The 15,992-nt window shown below is 42.1% G+C and overlaps 1 protein-coding gene across 7 annotated transcripts in view; it reads right to left on the reverse strand.

Moving 5' to 3' along the window:
- The window catches only part of DOCK4 (dedicator of cytokinesis 4), a 414,714-nt gene that overhangs the window by 16,628 nt on the left and 382,094 nt on the right, over positions 1 to 15,992 (reverse strand). For all 7 annotated transcript variants that reach the window (XM_048836082.2, XM_048836079.2, XM_048836080.2 and 4 more), the window contains 9 exons: positions 15,252 to 15,418; positions 13,651 to 13,737; positions 11,800 to 11,976; positions 4,769 to 4,852; positions 2,739 to 2,858; positions 2,239 to 2,360; positions 1,816 to 1,936; positions 1,206 to 1,287; positions 861 to 970 (listed from right to left, as the gene is read on the reverse strand). In XM_048836082.2, the coding sequence (XP_048692039.1) occupies positions 861 to 970; positions 1,206 to 1,287; positions 1,816 to 1,936; positions 2,239 to 2,360; positions 2,739 to 2,858; positions 4,769 to 4,852; positions 11,800 to 11,976; positions 13,651 to 13,737; positions 15,252 to 15,418 (1,070 nt within the window). The remainder of the gene's footprint in view (positions 1 to 860; positions 971 to 1,205; positions 1,288 to 1,815; positions 1,937 to 2,238; positions 2,361 to 2,738; positions 2,859 to 4,768; positions 4,853 to 11,799; positions 11,977 to 13,650; positions 13,738 to 15,251; positions 15,419 to 15,992) is intronic.

Below are 15,992 nucleotides of genomic sequence, written 5' to 3' on the forward strand. Positions count from 1 at the left end.
AATTAATGAGGATTCAAAATTGGCTGGTACAAACCTCATTTTGTAAGCCTTTTAATCCACAGAACTAAAAGGATAGGGATATTCCGATTTAGGATTCAAAGATGGTGATTTTAAAGTGAAAACTCATTTCTCCTCTCTCTCCTCCCTTCTCACTCCCATGCTAGAAAAAACGCCTCCCCTTTCCTATTTGTCCTTCCTCTCTGAAATGACATAAGGATTTAGGAACTGCCATATGCGATTGGCTTAGTAGTGTATCTTGCCTTTAACAATGGCCAGTATTTAGGATATTTCAGAGGAAGGAGAATGGAAGCTCACAGTGCACAACTGCTATTGTAACAGCCCTTCCACTTTTCTTTGCTCACACAAGAACAGTCACATAATGGCAGGGAGATGGACTATATGACCTTTGCATCTCCCTCATCTGTGATTTTATATCAAAACCAGGTCTACACTGGGCAGATGGTAACCACAGAGTAGATCAATTTAAGCAGATTCACATTTCAGTTCTTGTTTCTTCTCTTTGGTATGTACTGTATATTTTACTAAACTAATATTGCCTATAAATATGCAGAAAACCTTTCCTTTTTCCCAATGTATTCATCATGTTGCCAGTTCAGAGGAATGCCTACCTACCAAAAGTAACAACAGTGGGTAGAGGCAGTAGAGGTAGGCAATTATCTGTCCTATCTGCAAACATCTGAACATTAACAAATGAGGAAGTGCCCAAATTTTCTCATACTGATTTCTCTCATCTCTTCTAAAATAAAATTTTCCTGCTGAATTAGAGACGAAGTTAAAGAAGCTTTATCATCATATGCATTAGAGTAAATGTGAATAGATCTCCCTAACAAACTGGGTACCTGTGAAGGTTCTGCAGGAATCGGGTAGATGGCACTGCATGGCCTCTCTCTTGGGGACAGGCAAGAATTTTCTCTGGAATGCTTATGTTTGTCAGATAACAAAGGAGAAGCTGGAATATAAAACCCCCCCCAAAAGATAACTTAATGCACTAAAATGCATTGAAATACTGATCACTTAAATTCTGTGGGCCAATTTCATAACACAGAGAGAGACATCCAATTGTTCCCCTCCCAACAATTCACTTTCCTCTGACAATAAACTGCATTCTGTGTCACACAGGCAATAATTTGAGAATCAGTGGGTTAGTGTATTGAGAGCCATTTTCTTAGTGGACAAGCACTAACCTCTGGCACTGGATGGAGCAGAGCTGGTCACATTAGGTGAAGCGGAATGAGTAGAACTCAAGCTTGAGGTAGATGGACTTGGCTGGAAGTAGATGAGACACTCTTATGATCACATCATACATACAAGTTTGTAAAATACAAATACACTTCATATCTATTACACAAACGTTTTGCCCAGAGCAGAGAGTTATAATTTGTTACATTAGTTTTCCAAGAGCTCTAAGCAGCAAACAGATGTAAATAATATGAATATAATTTATTACATTTTGAACTTGCCGCAGTGTTAATGACAATTAGACCGAAAGGTCTGATTAGAGAAAAGAAATGGATTTGTGTTAGATTGTGTAGCTTTAAATAACTTTTCTCACATGCATTTATATCTTCAAATTGGACTGTTATAGTTATGTAAATAATAATCATTCTCTATAACTAACGAACGCTGACAGCACATAGAATATGAAGGTCTGTTTATAAAAAAAGCTTTTAACACTCTTTCAATCACAATTCTAAATTAAATAGAAGATGATAGTGAGTAAATAAATCTAGTGCTTTCTTGTGAGAAAACTCACAATAAGATCATATTTAGCTTAGCTATGGCAATACTTTGTACCTGCATGTTGAAAACTTCGTCAGAGCTTTCTGATTGCCCAGTGATATTGCTGACTTCAGCAGAGGCTTGTGATGACAATGAGGAGGATGAATATCTGTTTACAGCTGGGTAACTTAATGGACTGTTACAGGAAAAAATAAAAAATTGATTTAGTCAATTCCTATTCCAAGTTTTCCAATTTATTAAACATCAATAGGGTACCAAGAGAAAATAAACACTCCCATCTCTTATCTCATCTACTCTAATTTGGGTTTATTTATTATACTGTGATTTTTATCTGCTATGGATGTCTGCAGATGCCTGTGGACTGATATATTAAGAAGCATATATATGATAAACTACACCACAGAGAAAAATTGTTCTAGTACATTGTATGAAAGTGCCAAAAACTAGAAATTCCTGGTAATTTAATCTTTCATTTACCTGCGTCTAGGAATTACCCTGGCACCATCTGGGCTCATAGAAGCAGGCGCTGAATTTCTACATACACGAGGGCTTCCATTAGGAAAGTGAACCGGACTAGCTTGCACACATGCAGAGAATTCCTAATTATTGGTTAAAAAAAGGTTAATTAGAATAGGAAAAGCACCATCAAGCATTTTGTGACATACCTTTTCAATTCACTATCTGTACCTTTTCATTTTGAATTAGGTGCATTAAATATTAATATCTAAGAAGCTAAAGTATTTTTTTCAGTGATATTAAACATTTTCCTTTGACAAAGTAAAATGATTATTTTTCTTTTAGTCACATGATAATTTTAAAAAGTGGAGAGAAGCTCCAGTGCTACAACAATGTAATGCAACCAAGCAACCAAAAGATGTCACTCTTTGTCACTTAGCAGAACTAACAACCATGTTCAAATGAAGCAGTCCTTGCGGCTAAGCTATTCCCATGGCCTGTCAGTACATCTGCTCACATACCTGTATTCCCAAACTTGACTTCATCACAAAGAACTGATCTACTAGCTTTTTGTGTAAAGGTCTCATATCCTGAGGCACAAACTTCTCATGTACAGCTAATCCGAATTCTAGAATCTGGGCCTTCACAAAAAAAGGGGAGAAAGACATTGCATTTCAGTTTAATTTTTGCTTTCCATCATTAACCTCCTTGTTACAATGCTATGAATCCACAGAAATACATATTTTAGAAGGACCTTGATATTAAACAAAGCCTAAGGCCAAAACCAGGCATCTAGTCAAAAACATTTACTTTTTTCCTCTTTGTGCTGCTTGATTTTCAGAAGAACTTAGCTGGCTTGATACCAGTGGCTTTGTTGAATGTGTAGAGAAAACCTGACTCGGTGTGAAATGTATGAATAAGCAGTTCTAAAAATATGAATGAAGACTTTCCCCAAACAATACTGGGAAGGAAATGTCACTGCATAGAAACGTGAGAGATGACAACTCTGGTAAGGAGCCAGCAGGTCTGGGCAGACAACAGGGATGTGTCCAAACACAGTTCTTGGAATGCACATCCTGCTATGACTACAGAACCCATGTTATTCCTCTACCAGGTATCTCCTGAGCAGTGATAATTAATGTGGTGGCTTTATATGAAGGACAAAAGTCCACCAGGCTTGAGAGTAATAGTACCAAAACATATCACTTATTATCTTGTTCAGCTTTACTTAGATGGATTTAAAACTTTGGCTTGGTTAAGTGATGAGCCAAATAAACTTTAATGTAAAATAGAATAGTTACATTATGCTGTAATATCTTTGAATGAGAGCATCCAGCAGACATTTTGGGCCAGCATCTCAGTGGGTGTAAATCAGCAGAGCTGCATTGACTTCACCATCACAGGTGAAAATAACCATTTTGTTTCAGTGCAGGTCAACATTAATTTCTGCTTCTGCTAGAGGTGTTGTGGTGCCTCATCGGAGTTTACCCTTGGATCCCTTGTGCCCCATTCTCTCGTAGGGGCCCTGCTCTCCAGCTGGACTCCATCTTACATGATGCATCATGGCTTTCCCTGCAACTGAGCCACTGCAGTGCATCATGGAAGTCTATGGGGTCAACATGTAGAAACAAAACATTTCATCTAGGTTTTTCCCAATGAAAATTTCAGCCAAAACTGATTTTTCCTGCAGAAAATTTCTATTTTGACAAAAAAAACCTTTTTTATTGGAAAATGTTTTGTTGGATGTTTTTGACCAGCTTAGCAAGTAGGTAAAGTTTATCCAGCTTATCACTTAACCAAGTGAATATTTAAAGTTCCTTTTCAAATTTTATTTTATTGGTGAAACAAAGGGGAAAATAAAATATCACAATAAAAAGTAGACATAGTCAATAATGTTATTTCCCAGCACCTCTCTTCCTTTCAATTCATCACAAACTATGCAGCTCATTTATCTTTATTTTCCATAAATAGTAACGTCTACATTAAGTAATTCAAACCACACAATAAAAACAAATATAACAGGAAAAAAGGAGAAAAACAGTTCAAAGATCAAATAGTGATCGTAAATTTTTATATAACGTGCATCCTCTCAATTCCTTAGTTGCAGTCTATTTTTATTTCCTAGTCAGGCAAGTATTTGTGGAATGGTTTTTAAAAATAATTAATTATTTAATTAACATAATACAAGTTGTATTATTGCTACAATATACTTTTTAGTCATAGCAGTGTCAGTCCGTCGTAGTGGTAAAATATGTAACAACATGCAAATAAAACAAATACTTGCCATCATATGAAAGGAAGTTCTGCCTCTTACTGGTCCACTTATATTTTTTTGGACAGAGGAAAAGAGGATGAAGAGGATCAGAGAGATTAAGTTAACTACACTTTTAAACCTACTTATAGGGAGTTGCAGGCTATCTGAAAACTTATACAGAAAATATTGAGGGCCATTGAGCAGCTAAACACTGCAATTTCATATCTTATCTGGGAACATATCAATTTCAGCTAGAATACACAGCAGGCTCTCTGCTTTGTCTTTTCTACATTTTACCTGCTCAAGCATCAGCTCTCTCAAGCGTGTGATCTTCTCCCCATCCTCTGGGTGGTTCAATATATATTCCTTCACAAAGAATGCCTGAGCAGAACATAATCACAGCGCAAAGTCACAACAAATTTTGATGGATATGTTTACAACAGCTTTAAGGCACCAGGTTTTTCAAAACAAAACCCCAACTCTTCCCACAGCAGTACAGAATAATAAAATCACGTATCACAGTTATAGACCCATTTTCATATTTAAAGGTACTGCTGTTCTTTTTGAACAAACTGATATGCAACTTATACACAGAGATCACCTGCACAAATAAATGGCAGCCATTTCTTGTATAAAAAGCCTTTATCCGAGGTCCAATAAGTGAACCGCTTCCATTTGGCCATTTAGGTCGCTCTGGTGGAGGGCTTTCTGCTGTCCAACAGGGCCTGTTGAACACCGGCCGAGCGCTCCTGCTTCTCCGCATTTAACCATGCAGCAGCCAAGCTGTTAGGTGCAGAACCACCAGGTTCTGATGCAGAAGACTGCTGTGGTTTTGGGACAGCAGGTCTGGCCTGAGCAGCAGCTGTAACAGAGCAGCCACCGAGAGGTCCAGCACCATGCTGAACCAGTGCTGGCGCAGCCAAGCCGGCACTATGAGGATCACCTTCACCCTGTGCTGCTTCATCTTCATGAGGACCCTGTGAATTAACGGCACTGGGGGGAAGGCATACAACAGAGCCCCTGACCATGGGAGCAGAAAAGCGTCCGACAAGGAGCCTCTGTCGACCCCCCGAATTGAGCAGAAAACGTGTCATTTCCTGTTCTGCCTGGGTGTGAACAGGTCCACCTGGGAAGTCCCTCACCTCTGGTAGAAGATGCTGACCACTTCCAGATGGAGGGACCATTGGTGGCAAGATGACAAGGTCCTGCTGAGGCAATCTGCCAAAGCGTTCCTGGCCCCGATGGGCAGCTATGAGATGAATGTCATGTAGTACAGAAGTCCCAGAGCCTGAGGGCTTCTTGGCAAAGGGAAGACGATCTGGCTCCGTCTTGCTTGTTGATATAGAACATAAGCAGCTGTATTGTCTGTCAGGATCTGGACCACCCTGCTTTCTATGTGAGGTAGGAAAGCTTGGCAGACCAGGAGAACTGCTCTGAGCTCCCCGACGTTGATGTGGAGGAAGCGATCGTGACATGACCAATGGCCTTGCATGCTGAGATTGCCCAGGTGGACTCCCCACCCCAGGTCTGAGGCATTAGAGATGAGGGTCACCAATGGGGACGGAGCCACTAAGGGAACTCCCTCCAACACTAATGCAGGATTCTGCCACCAAGTGAGTGATGACAGTACAGGTCCGGGACCCTGACCACATGGTCCATTCTGTGTCTGTTGGGGACGTAGACCAACACCAGCCACGCCTGCAGGGATCTGAGGCAGAGCCATGCGTGCCGGACTATGTAAGTGGAGGCCGCCATTGTGGCCCAACAATCGCAGGCATGCGTGACTGGTGGTGAGATGATGGGCTTGCATCCACAAGATCAAGTCTGCCATGGCTTGGAACCGAGCCTCGGGGAGGAAGGCTCTGGTCTGAGTAGAGTTGAGGACCGCTTCAATGAACTCTATGCATTGCACTGGAATTAAGGTCAACTTTTTCTCATTTATTAACAGCCCCAGGTCACGACAGGTGGAGCAAACCGGATCAAGATGCCACCATATTTGATCCCGGGACCAGCCTTTTATCAGCCAGTTGTTGAGGTACAGGTAAATGTGAACACCCCAGCACCTCAGGTAAGCGGCCACTGGTGCTATGCACTTTGTGAATACCCTTGAGGCTGACGAGAGACTGAAGAGCAGCACTGTGAATTGGAAGTGGTGCTGGCCCAGCACAAAATGGAGGAAGTGCCTGTGCCCTGGGAAAATGGAAATATGGAAATCCTTCAGGTTGCGGGCACTGTACCAGTTATCCAGATCCAAGGAGGGGGTGATGGAGGGCAGGGAGACTATATGAAACTTCAACTTCTTGAGAGACTTGTTGAGGTGACATAGGATTAGGAAGTAGCGGGAGTAGAACCCTTTTCCTTTCATGTCCCGAAGGACTTCCTCTGCCGCCCCCAGCGCAGGAGGTTCTCGACCTCTTGAACGAGGAGTTGCTCGTGAGACGGGTCCCTGAAGAGGGATGGGGAAGAGGGGTGGGAGGGAGGGTCAGTCACGAACTGCAGGGTGTACCCTGAAGATATTACTTTGAGCACCTAACGGTCCAAGGTCAGCCATGACCAGGCCGACCGGAAGGGGCGCAGCGGTTGAGGAAAGAGTGGGAGGGCGTATCCTGGGAACTGACTGAGGAGCCATCCTCAAGCACACCCTCAAAATGACTGCTTCTGGCCTCCTTGGTTTCTGGAAGGGCCAGGCTGAGCAGACGAATGGGAAAACAACGTGTAACGCGGCTTAGACCCCTAGCCTCTATCCTTTCTCCTGTAGGTGCCCAGCTGGGGAGTCCCGCAGGACCTAGACTGGGGAGGTGGAGGGCTGAACGGCTTCCTGGTCTGCTGAGGGTATGAAGGCCCAAGGAGCAGAGGGTGGCCCAGGAGTCTTTAAGGCCGTGAAGCCTTGTGTCCGTGAGCATGGAGAAGAGCCCTGCCCCCTCAAAGAGGAGTCCTGAATGGTGACCTGCATCTCCTGGAATAACCTGGAGGACTGCAGATGTGCCTCTTGGCCACCACCAAGGCGACCACCCTGGCCGGTGAGTCCGTAGCATCCCAGGCCATCTGGAGGGCCCCTCTAGCGGCTGCTGTGCCTTCTTCCACCAAAGCGGCAAACTCCTGGGCTCGGTCCTGTGGGAGGGCCTCCTTGAATTTGCTATTAAAATTGTACCTGCCTAACAGGGCCTGGTGGTTAGAAACCCAAAATTGCAGGCTTGCCGTCAAATAAACTTTTCTGCCAAACAAGTCTAGTCTCTTGGCATCTTTGTTTTTTGGCGTGCCACTGACTTGGCTCTGTCTGTCCCTTTCATTAACAGTGGACATGACCAGTGATGCCGCTGGAGGGTGCGTGCACAAATATTCAAACCCTTTTGCAGGGACGTAATACTTCTTTTCCACCTTCTTAGAAGTAGGCGGAATGGAAGAGGGTGTCTGCCACAGCGATTTGGCAATCGTAAGGACCACTGCATGGACAGGCACCGGAGGAGGATATAACATTAAAGAGGTTGTTGGAGTCCTCCGCGAACTTACTTTTTAAGTTCAAATTGGCAGCCAGCATTTAAGGAGGGCCTGGAGCTCCTGGAAGTCGTCGAGGGGACTGCCTGTTTGGGAGGGACCTGCCACCACTTCATCTGGAGACGACGATGATTGTACTGCTGGGGGAGGGGCCGGTTCACCTTCCCTCTCTGGGGATGGCTCCTTGGGTGTTGAAGCCTGCTGCACTGTCCCTGCTTTGGAGTCAGTGTCGTGTTCTGACTCCGGTGCCAGAGGCAGCCAGGGAAGACTGGTGGGAATACGGGACCAGCATTATGGACACACACCATGGGTTCCAGCATGGCCATTGTGTGGGCTACTATCCCTGCTGCCATGCCGCAGCTGCAGATGCTGTACTGGTCTTGCGGGTCGGCAGAGAATCTCCACTCCTCGGCAAGCGGCTGAACTCCCAGTCTGACTCCGACCATTGCCCTTCCGGCGACCAAGGCGGAGATGTCGAGGCCTGAGTTGGCTGACTGACCTAGTTGGCGACCGGTGAGATGCGGGCAAGGATTGGTGCCTGCTTGACAAACAGTACCAAGGAGATTGAGACTGGTGTCATGATAGGGAGTGACTCCACCCCTGTGGGGACTGACATCTGGGAGACCGTGTAAGCGAGGGTGACCTGCGCCACAGCGATCTTTGGTGGGAAGCTTGCCAGTACCATGGGTATGGGGATCAGTGCCTCGACTCCAGCGTCCCATGCCTCGTAGGGAGAGAGTGGTGCCGGGGTCCTAGGCTGTGGAGATGGGGATTTATGCCTGAGGTCCAGAGAGGATGCTCCACTGCTGTATGTGGCAGGTCCATGACTGGCTTGCCCTTAAATTTTGGGATCTTAGCTGAGTCTGGCGCGGCAACAGCAGTATCAGACAGCCTGCTTGTTCTTTAGCCGCCAGGGCTGCTTTGGGCAACGAGTGCCCTAGGAGAAGCCGGGGAGTTGGAGGCAGATCACTGGCCAGGCTAGAGAGTCTGATCACAGCGGTATCCACAGTAAGCTCCGGGGTGGGCACCTGGCTTGACATAGGTCCTTTGCTCAAAGGCCCTTTCCCCTCTGGTGCTGGGGTGCTCTTCTTCTTTTGCTGCTTCTTAGGCACCAACGAGGGGGAACAGTGCTGAGCGGAGCCCACTGCTGGCGGTGCACTCTGTACCGATGCCAAGGTGCTCAGCGTGGGGTCCGAGCGGGAGGGCTCCAACACAGGAAGAAGTGCTGCCTCCATGAGGAAGGCCCTCAAGCGGATATCCTGCTCCTTTTGGATTCTAGGGTGAAAGTTTTTACAGATTCTTTACTTGTCCTTTCTCTGGGACTCCCCCAAGCACTTCAAACAGCTGTCATGGGTCACTAATAGGTATCGGCCTGTTGCATGACGAGCATGGTTTGAAGCTGGGGGAACAGGGCATGCCCTGCTCTGGGGCGAAGTCCCAGCTGGGACTCTAACTACCAAACTAACCTAACACTTAACTTAATGGCTAACTAAGTTCCTACAAATTATATACAAAGAAGATAGACAGTGGGCTGTAAAGAACCACTAACACATTTGCAATGCAAGACAAGGTGCTCCAACCAACCGTCATGGGTGGTAAGAAGGAATTGAGAGGCTGTAAGGCTGGTGGCACCTAATATACCAGCGCATGGGTGCGGCACTCAAGGGGGTGCCACAGACGACCCTACGGATATTGCTAAGGCAAAAATTTCCAACGACTGTGCACGTGGGCGTGCACACACCTAGAATGGAATCGACATGAGCAAGCACCCAAAGAAGGAGGAGTGTTAAGAAACAGCATGGACAATAGGAGATGGGTGCTTTTTGGCCCTGCGGAGGGAACTTAGATTGCAAGAAGGGGTTGACTGAAGAATCTGTTTTCTGGGTCCTGGCCTATCCTGGGGTGAGGGATGCTGCAATAGGGAGGATGATATCTGTTGAAGAGCCTGTATTCACAGTTCAGGTCTACCCTGAGCTTAGGCCTGAAGATCCAGGGCTGGAAAGGGGACAGACACATTGAGTATGTGGCCCTGTAGAGAAGGGAAGAGAAGAGAAAGTAAGGGAAAGCAATTATGGAGTGATGCCTTTGTGAAATGGAGGAAGAGGAGAAAAAATAATGAGATGATAAAATGAGATCTGTTTCACCTTGTATTTTAGCTGTGACACGGAGTACCTTCCCAGACCCAAAGAGAGCTCTCTGTAAGCTTGAATGCTTGTCTCTCTCACCAACAGAAGTTGGTCCAATAAAAGATATTACCTTGGTCACTTATTTCTTAGAAAAGAAAGAACAAGAGCAGTTTCATTTATTCATGGTCTTACATTTTCTTTCACCTCCCCCAGCTTTAAAAAAAAGTGTGTGAGGGGGAGAGCTGAAAAAGGGGTAGGGACCAACTATGTGTCACCCGGGATGGAGGGGAATATATGGGTTGATCATAGATCACAGGAACAGGGGAGGAATAGGCAGCAGGCTAAAACTTTTAGTTTAACAATTCATGATTTGTTTCTGCATTAGCAGTACATCCCAACAATGTGTCAGGTTCATTTTCCTTCATCTTACTTCAGTTGCTGCCTTCAAAAATCTGACATACTGAGTGAGCAGTAAATCTTTAAACTGCTTTTGACCTTTCGGTCAAGTGGGCAAAGTGGTATTCAGCTTCTTCTTTCACACGGCAAGAGAGGTGATTAGCAACATTCAACTATCCAAGTGCAGATTACTGAGTCAGTGAGTATCTTTGGAAGGGCTTAGTGTAAGTCTGAGATGCTGGCAGCAAATGATCAAGTGGGCACTAATTTACAGTGGGCCCATAGTTTGTGACTGGTGTTCAGTCACACTGTGTTATCTCTCAGCTTCCAGAGGTGTAAGAGATGACAGCATCTGAAATGAGATGTTTTGAAATGGCTAGGTGTGGACCATTGTTTCCAGGGTAGGTTGAAGCCTGTTATTCAACTTCTTCACCTTCTCATACTATGGTAGGGGGATTCCAACACACAGAGAAATATCTTATAAGACTTCTGGGGAAAATGTCAAGAACAAGCTAGTACTCGTAGTGTTCACATCCTTTCTTTTTTACTCAGAGCTGCAGCTTCAACATACCACAGAACTCTGCCCAGGGATAATATTCCAAAAATTTAAGGTAATCATGAAGGTGACCCAAGCGTGATGATGATCATGAACAATTCTTCAGCAAGAATATAGGTTAGAGGTGACAAACAAAATACTTTTCAATTGCACACACTGTTTCCTTCTAGACTTTCCCAGGAAGATCGGTTTCTTGAAAGACTTGGAGAAGATCTAGGAGAACAAGTTGTCACAGACACCCTTTCTTATTAAGGAATAAATGTAACAGTGTTATTGGCAGAACAACCTCATTAAGAAATAGAAAACTGTTCAAAACTGTCTCCTGACCTAAAAAGAAGCTGACACAATGTAGGAAAGAGTGATAAAACTAATTTTAAATAGAGTGGCTTAACCTTTCACAAGTAACCATCAAAAAAACAAAAAAACAAAAAACAAGTAACCATCAAAGAATGCAAGATAATTCTGGATCTACTTATCACTATGATAATTTTATAGTGCTACTTACACTCAAATGTAAATAATAAAATTAAAAAAAATCACACATTTAATATCACCTTTGATATTTATTTTAGTATAGGTGATTATGTATAATGCAGTTTCTATTAGTACTATTTGCATCCATTATATATAATACCATCTGTATGCTCTTATACAGAGCAAGAGTTAGACAGAAACAGCTTAAAATTAGTAAAACTATGCATGAAACAGATAATACGATAGATCCGTAAAATATATTTTATAAATAAACTGCTTACCTCTTGGTACCTAGCAACTCCACCATTAACTGCTGCATCTATGACCCCATTCAGACACATTGTGAGTGGGTTTATATTCTGCATCTGTCGGGTCTGACACTGACTAATCAGAGTTCTCAGCTGTTGGTTCTTATTTTCCAGCACTTCAATAGCATTCTCGAGGGGACTCATTTCCACCTGGGGGGGAAAAAAATCACCAAGAACATGCTTAATTCTCAAATATTTAACAGATAATTTATTAAAGGCTGTTTTTGCTGAATTCTAGACTCTAAACAAGGTTATTATGTATTACTAATTTCTCATATATTTGTAGATAATTCCTACATGCTTGGGTTGCCTTGTGAGATATGGGGTCAAAAACAGAATGACTTCAACCACACAAGCAAGGACCAAATTCCATCAGCAATTCATATTATTTGACTCTGCAAAGCTGGTGAACACTTACAAAATACTGAGCCCTTTAACTCCTGGTGAAATTAACAGGGCACTCATTATCAGGCCCGGAGTGATTTCTGTGCCTTACTGAAGGGTCAGAGGAGTTTCCCTAGCTGCTAATATATACTGCAAGAAGACAGGAAAGGCAGAAGAAATTTTATAATTCAGTAGCTAGAGTAGAGAATAGACTATTCTCTGGCCTCTATAGCTGTCATCATTTACCAAATGTTACCACCCAGTGGTATTTGAGACAACGCAAGTATGTGCTATGCTAAGCATAGAGGAAACTGTAGTATTTCAGCTATAATTGCTGGCAAAAACTGACTGTAATGGTGATAAAGGTACCTACGGGAGGGTCTCCTGCTGTTTTGAGGTGACATTTTTTATGCAAAATATTGGGCTGTGCTGTATTAATCTGGGAATTTGTGTGTGCTGGAGCAGCAGCCACAGTACCAATCGGCTAGCAGATTTTCTCTTGCTTTACACAGAATTGTGTCATTTGATTTGTACTAAATTGAGTAGCTGTTTTTCAGTTAGGACTATACCAGAAGGATGAGAGAAAGACTGACAAACAAAATAACAACATAAAAAAGAAAGGAAATAATTTGTACAGCAGTAACCCTGCGTTCAATGGGGACTAGTTTCCCATTAGTATTGGACTGTCTTCTTTGGCAAGAGGGAGAATATTTGCATGTGCCAACCTTCAGGGCCTGAAGCTTGCCAAGTTAGCTAGAGAACTTTAAACAAGAAGGATTATTTTTCAGAATATGTTTTGAATGTATTAGAGAAGTTTCCCTGAAATTTGACTATGAAGAAAAACAATAAATTACAAGCTGTTAGTAACGGGTTGCTACTTTAGACCTGGATCTTACAATGAGCTTCACATAGGCAGGTTTCTGCACCCATGCAGAGACCCAGTGACTTTAATAGAGCTCCATGCAGAGAGAGGGATCCACCCCCATGGCACTTTTAGCAGAATGGGAGCCCTGAGAAAGATTACCTTTCAAGTATACCAAGAGACATGTTAGGCCATAAATATTCTAAACAGTGAACACTGTCGTACCAGGTTCTAAGAAAATAACTTGCTGACATTCAGTGTCACCTCTGACTATATTTTTCTTGGTTTTTTTGTCTTGAATTGTTTGAATCAATCATAATGATGGTTCGTGGTTCCTACCAGTGCTATTCAGTTATTTATGGGAACTAGGTACCATAGAAGGATTTAAAAATCATTTTATTCAGCATAAAAAGCAGGCTGAGATGGATTCCTGCCACTAGCAACACTAGATATTACTAATAAATCTTTAAATCTGGTTTATTACATGCTGTACATATAAAGAAGTAACCTAGTTGCTAAGCCGGTATCCAAAATGAACTTGGAAGCAAGAGTCTATTAATAGATCTCTTCATACTCACTACTTCACGTTTTTCCACTTCGAACCAACGGGATATCCCAGGTAAACTCTGCACTAAGATCAATGTTGTTCTTTCCACCCATAGACTCTGCAAAATACAAAAGCAAATTATTTGGTGTGCTGTTCTTTTGGAGACACGTGATCTAGAATGCACATTGCTTTTGCCACCTTGCCCTATTTTCAGTGGTTTGTTTGATCTTTTCTTAACTGATGGATTTCTTCATTCTTGTGATATTGAATGGCAGTAATGTGGTAATAGCTAAATCTGCTCAAATGACCACCCAAAAGAATACAATATACAATTTTCTCTTTTACCGTCTAGAACTGACTATTAATTTCTGCTGATCTCATGAGTTGAGGATACTCTTTTTATCCTGGTCTCTGTTCTCTAAATGGACTACAGATGAAAGCTACTCACAACCTAATCTATTGGGAAAAAGGACAGTTTCTAGTTTTTGTATTCCTGAAATGAGGAATAAATGGGAAAAATACTTATGTTTAAAAAGAGTGACTGACTCTCCTTTATCAAGTCCTACAATATATCAAAGTGTATTGCATACATCACCCACAAACACATAATACTATTAAATGCCTTTTAGGGAAATATCTTAAAGTAATTTAAAAGCATTATTGTGACATAAAAGTCTGTTGAATTACAAGGTTCCACAGTATATAATATAATGCTTATATAAAATACATCAGAGTAGTACAATTAAAGAATCCTAAACTTTAATCAGAATATACAACTGATTCATTCAGCTCATTTTTATGGTGCTTTTTATTACCCTTATAGTTCTTACTCTAAGTTTACAGCAATACCAACATGTGATAATGCACTTTATCCATTTGAATAATTCCCTTATTGAAGCACAAGATATACAAATGTATTTCATATATACATTACTAAGAGATGAATATCTTTGACTAGGTACATATATATATATAACCAGGCAGGCATATGCTGAAAGAGTTTCTAAGTGTCTTGTGGGTCAGTGTGAAGGTTGGTACTGGAAAAGGCAAGAGTGAATTTTCCACACACCAATATTTTTGTTAATAGGATTAATAATAATTTATTTATTAGGGACTAATTTGTGGCTTGGACCTGGATTAAAAGATAGCATGTAGTTGTCATGTCACAAGCTCAGACCAGGAACCATATTGTAACTTAAAGAGTCACAATTTGGTTCCTGCTTCCCCCTTCTTCCGCAGGAGGAATCACCTATGCCCTATGCTTGGCACAGATTACTTTACTTCCCAGTCTGTGCCAGTTTAACTGTTTTAGCAAACAGTGTGGGTGCTGCTCTCCCCCTGCAAAGCTATATAGGTAGCTTATGCAGGTAGCGTGTGAAGGGAAGTAAGCAGGCTTCTTACGTGTTCTCACTTGCTTGTGCAGATATGTAGGGCAAGTGACAATCTTGCCTTATGTTTGTCTTCCTTATTTTAATTAAAATCTGAAGAGTATGGAAATGACACTTGATTTACCATTATTTGCAGGGTCCATTTAATTTACTCTTATCTAATTCATTCAGCACATAACTATAAATTATCTTATGAACAATGGTATACAGCACCAGTAGTACAGGAAACTATATGGTACTGTACCTTGAATTCATTCTCCTTGTCTTTGGTCCCTTTGTGGAATGGCCTGTCGTATCGGAATCTCCAGATGTGATTCACTTTATAAAAACTCTTGATGTTATCTGGGATGCCCTCTCTCTGCAGGACCTCCTGGCTTTCAGGAATTGGTGTCACTGCATAGATCTGCAGATCTACATGTAAAAAGTTAAGGGCCAAACTAACTTATCACCAGCAAAACAAGTAGACTGGTTCCTGAAGCGTGAAGAAATAAAAATTCTGAAAGTTCACATCCTTAAGCTTCCAGACCATTAACTTCTTTTAACAAGTCACAGTTACTTCTAAAATGCAGCTATCTAGTATATGGAAATTAAAATATTTAACTATGGATACTCCTTCAGATTTCACCCATAGCCTATGATACCATGCTCTGTAAATCAAGAACTAGTATTATTGCAACTTAAACTGACATACTAATGCTCAAAGTCTGACAGTTCTGCAAACTAATTTAAATGAAATCAAAATGTTTAACAAGTGATCTCCCATCAAGGATTTTTAAACAAACAAACAAAACCATGTAGAAACATGAAAGAATGACTGGAAATAATTTACCTGAAGAAATTATGAATAAAAAAAAGTGTTAGAAGTCAAATTCTTTCCTGATGTAATTCCAATTATTTCAGTGGAATTACATCACACGTGAATTTGGCTGTAACAATGTAATTTTTTTTTAAAAGTGTGCAAAAATTAACTGCAGAATATGATCTT

Source organism: Caretta caretta, chromosome 1 (assembly GCF_965140235.1).
Source record: "Caretta caretta isolate rCarCar2 chromosome 1, rCarCar1.hap1, whole genome shotgun sequence".
In the NCBI taxonomy this organism is placed as follows: Eukaryota; Metazoa; Chordata; order Testudines; family Cheloniidae; genus Caretta; species Caretta caretta.